Source organism: Myotis lucifugus, unplaced genomic scaffold (assembly GCF_000147115.1).
Source record: "Myotis lucifugus unplaced genomic scaffold, Myoluc2.0 scaffold_414, whole genome shotgun sequence".
NCBI classification, from domain to species: domain Eukaryota; kingdom Metazoa; phylum Chordata; class Mammalia; order Chiroptera; family Vespertilionidae; genus Myotis; species Myotis lucifugus.
This window is the reverse complement of record NW_005871462.1, coordinates 415143-418738: the sequence shown is the minus strand read 5'-3', so window position 1 is coordinate 418738 and position 3596 is coordinate 415143. Positions and strand designations below refer to the sequence as shown.

At 39.9% G+C, this 3596-nt stretch overlaps 1 protein-coding gene across 1 annotated transcript; it reads right to left on the bottom strand.

Moving 5' to 3' along the window:
* Positions 1-1071: 1071 nt before the first annotated feature.
* LOC102443147 (olfactory receptor 7D4-like) lies at positions 1072-3346 on the bottom strand. The gene is made up of 2 exons (XM_014467774.2): positions 2326-3346; positions 1072-2028 (listed from the first exon to the last, which is right to left on the bottom strand). Exon 1 carries the CDS (start codon positions 3308-3310, stop codon positions 2372-2374), a length of 939 nt encoding a protein of 312 aa, XP_014323260.1. The 5' UTR covers positions 3311-3346; the 3' UTR covers positions 1072-2028; positions 2326-2371.
* Positions 3347-3596: the final 250 nt, after the last annotated feature.

The window sequence follows — 3596 nt, the reverse complement described above, 5'->3', positions numbered from 1 at the left end:
AGCTGTAAGTGGATAAGCAAAATGTGGTATAAACATTTAATAGAAGCCTATTCTGCAATTAAAAGGAATAAAATATTGATACATACTTCTATATGAATAACCCTATAAAACATTCACCAAATAGAAGCCAGATACAAAAGGCCACATATTTTATGATTCAATTTATATAAAATATGTAGAAAACACAAATGTATAAAGACAGAAAGTGATCAGGGGTTTCCTAGGCTAAAGTGAAAGTGGTAATTAACTGTAAATGGGCAAAAAGATATTTTTGAGGTGATAAAAATACTGTAAAACTGGGTTTTGTTAACAAATACATAACAATAGAAATTTACTAAGATAATTGAACTTACTACATCAATGGGTGAATTTTATGTGTGTAAACTATCTATATATATAAAGTGTCCCCTCAGGAGTTCGACCAGGAGACCCAGAGTTTGATCGCTCACTATGACATGCATTGACCACCAGGGGGCAGTGCAGAATGAAGGAAGGCCCCGGCCAGCAGCTGGAAGGAAGGCCCCGGCTGGCAGCCGGAAGGCCCCAATTGGCCCTGATCGCCGGCCATGCCCAGGGACTCTACCCATGTACGAATTTTGTGCACCAGGCTTCTAGTATCTCAATAAATATATTAAAAACGTAAATTTTAAAGACTTTTTCCTGGAATTACTCAATATGAGTTGAAAACTTTTGTTTGAACAGGATCTGCTATACAGCAACATTCTTATGCTCATCACTCCACAGTGCAATCATTTGTATCTCTCTGGTTTCTTCCTCAGTTTGTAGAGTAGACAATAAACACACATTGAATTAAACTAAATGAAAACGAAATTAATTGAAGTCACATCAAATAAGTCTTTCCTCTACAAAAAAATTGTTTTTTGAGTAATTGTACAGTCCTTACTATGTCCCAAATAATTAGTTTCAATTTTTTCTCCAAAGTCCCTAATTAATTTCATGATATTATATTAATACAACACATTATTATCCCCTGTGTTAATTTTTGTTCACACAAAAGCAGATGCTGAGCCCAGGATTTACGTTTAAACACTTTATTGGAAGGGGCAGGGACATGGATGGGAGAGAGGGGAACTGATACACAAAAGAAAATATATCAAATGAAGCTTGCATTATGGCACCTACCATTGTAAATAAACAGAGATTTTATCTCCAGGGGAAATTCTGGTAAATGGTAAAAAACATAAACCTCAGCATTATTCCAGATAAAGGAGGAAAGACATGCTATCCTCTACACCTCTCCATCAAGAGCGGTCTCTGATAGGACATAATTCCCTGTCTGCTACCACATATTGGGTAAAGTTTGTTCCAGCTGGTACATATTGGGTAAAGTTTGTTCCAGCTGGTACTGGATGTTGGCAGTTATGCAATGAAAATTGTGAGAGGATGTCAGGGAACATGGGAGGAATCTTAACAGCATGTACTCCTCCATGCTTCCTTGCAGAATCAATTCTGTCATCATTCTTCCCCACCAAAAGAATTAGGTTCTAAACATGTTCCACAAATGTGTAACTATTCTTCCTGAGGCATCCCTACAGAGTGCCAGAAAATAACTAAATCACTTGTGAAAATAACTCTTATTTTATTGTACTCATTATTACATGGCTTTGGATCTTAGAAGGTGCATATCAACATTGCAATAATGGGAAATATAAGTCAAATAAAAAAAGGAAAGGAAGGAAGGATCACACAAAAGATGACACTTCTCAGTTAGTGAGGTAGTAAATTCCTCTATGTTATCTGAAGAAACCATCTTTCAAATCTAGATTCCTACTCTGAACTTGAAAATCACATCACTGTTCCTGTGAAAGGTAGGATAGTAAAGTCAGCTTTCCAAGGTGTAGTCCAACTTCAATTCCGTCACTTCTTTTCAAAAGTAAAGTGAATGAGAGAAAATATCTCAAAAATGTTTTTAAGATGAAATTAAATCATTCATGTGAAGAAACAAGAAGAGTCCTGATAGCATTATCATGCTGTTCTGATTACTGTATGATTTTCATATAATTTCATCTGGAAAAAAAAAAGGATACAACCCAATTAAGGTGAAGATCAGCAACATATAAGGACAACTTTTTGGGAAACTAAGTCAGCAATTGATATAAGCAAACAAAAGCAAAAATGCACTGACTACCAGGAGGAAGACACTCAATGCAGGAGCTATCCCCAGGTGGTCACAGCCAGGGGGGCTGGGTTAAAAAGGTAAAGGGATTAAGCATAAAAACCCCCTCTATGCCTTGGAAATAGAAGAAATCAAGACTGTCTTTCAGGAGTGAAAAAGAACCAGATATTTAAATTTGCAACATTTACCTTTGGGCCCCCACTATGTGCCTTTATGTCTGAGGCCAGAGATCCATCACAGACAAGATGTTACTAGGTTGAAGAGCCTTCTCAGAGCCCCCTTCATATCCTTGTTCCTCAGGCTGTAGATGAAGGGGTTCAGCATGGGCGTGACCACAGTGTACATGACTGAGGCAATTGAGTTCTGTAGGGACGAATGGGTCAGAGCAGAACTGAGGTGGACCCCCAGGCCTGTCACATAGAACAAGGAGACCACGGCCAGGTGAGACCCACAGGTGGAAAATGCTTTATATTTCCCTCCTGCAGAGGATATTTTCATCACAGAGGCGACAATCCTAGAGTAAGAAAACAGAATTCCAGTGAGAGGAATCACACCCAGGAGGGCAGTAGCCACATTCAAGACGATGTTATTGATGAGGGTGTCAGAGCAGGCCACCTTGAGGATCTGAGTCAGTTCACAGAAGAAATGTGGGATTTCAGTGCCGACACAGAAGGTCAGCCGCCTCATCAGTAGAATGTGAAGCAGGGAGACCCAGAAAATGATGAGCCAAGATATCAGAACCAGAATGCCACAGAAGCGTGGGTTCATGATGACCATGTAGTACAGGGGTTGACAGATGGCCACATACCGGTCATAGGCCATCACAGTCAGGAGGAAGCTGTCCATTCCAGCAAATATCATAACAAAATACACCTGAATGAGGCACCCAATGTAGGAGATGTCTTTGCTCTGTGCCTGGACATTCACCAGCATCTTTGGGACCGTGGTGGAGGTGAAACAGATTTCAATAAAGGACAGGTTGGAGAGGAAGAAGTACATGGCTGTGTGCAGGTGGGAGTCATAGATGATGGCCACAATGATGAGCAGGTTTCCAAGCACAGTGAACAGGTACATGCACAGGAACACTCCACAGAGGAGGGGCTGCAGTTTAGGGTCATCTGAGAGACCCAGGAGGAGGAATTGTGATGCTTCTGTGTGGTTTTCAGCTTCCATGCAGCTGGTGTGTATTCTAAAGGAGGAAAAGGCAACATTCAGTAAACAGCCAAATGGCATCTCAGCTAAGTCATCACTTTTTGATTTCACCATGGTGTGGGCATCGTTCATGATCTGGTAGTCATTTCAATGCTAGTCATTCACTCATTTACGTGGTTACCCAATTTTATTTTAAATGATGTAATTGTGCAGACTTTCTTTACTTTAGCAGAAGTCTTTCTCTTTTTATCTTCAACTCGCTGGTTCTAATTCACTTATTGAAATCTATGGACATAAACCAATTTCT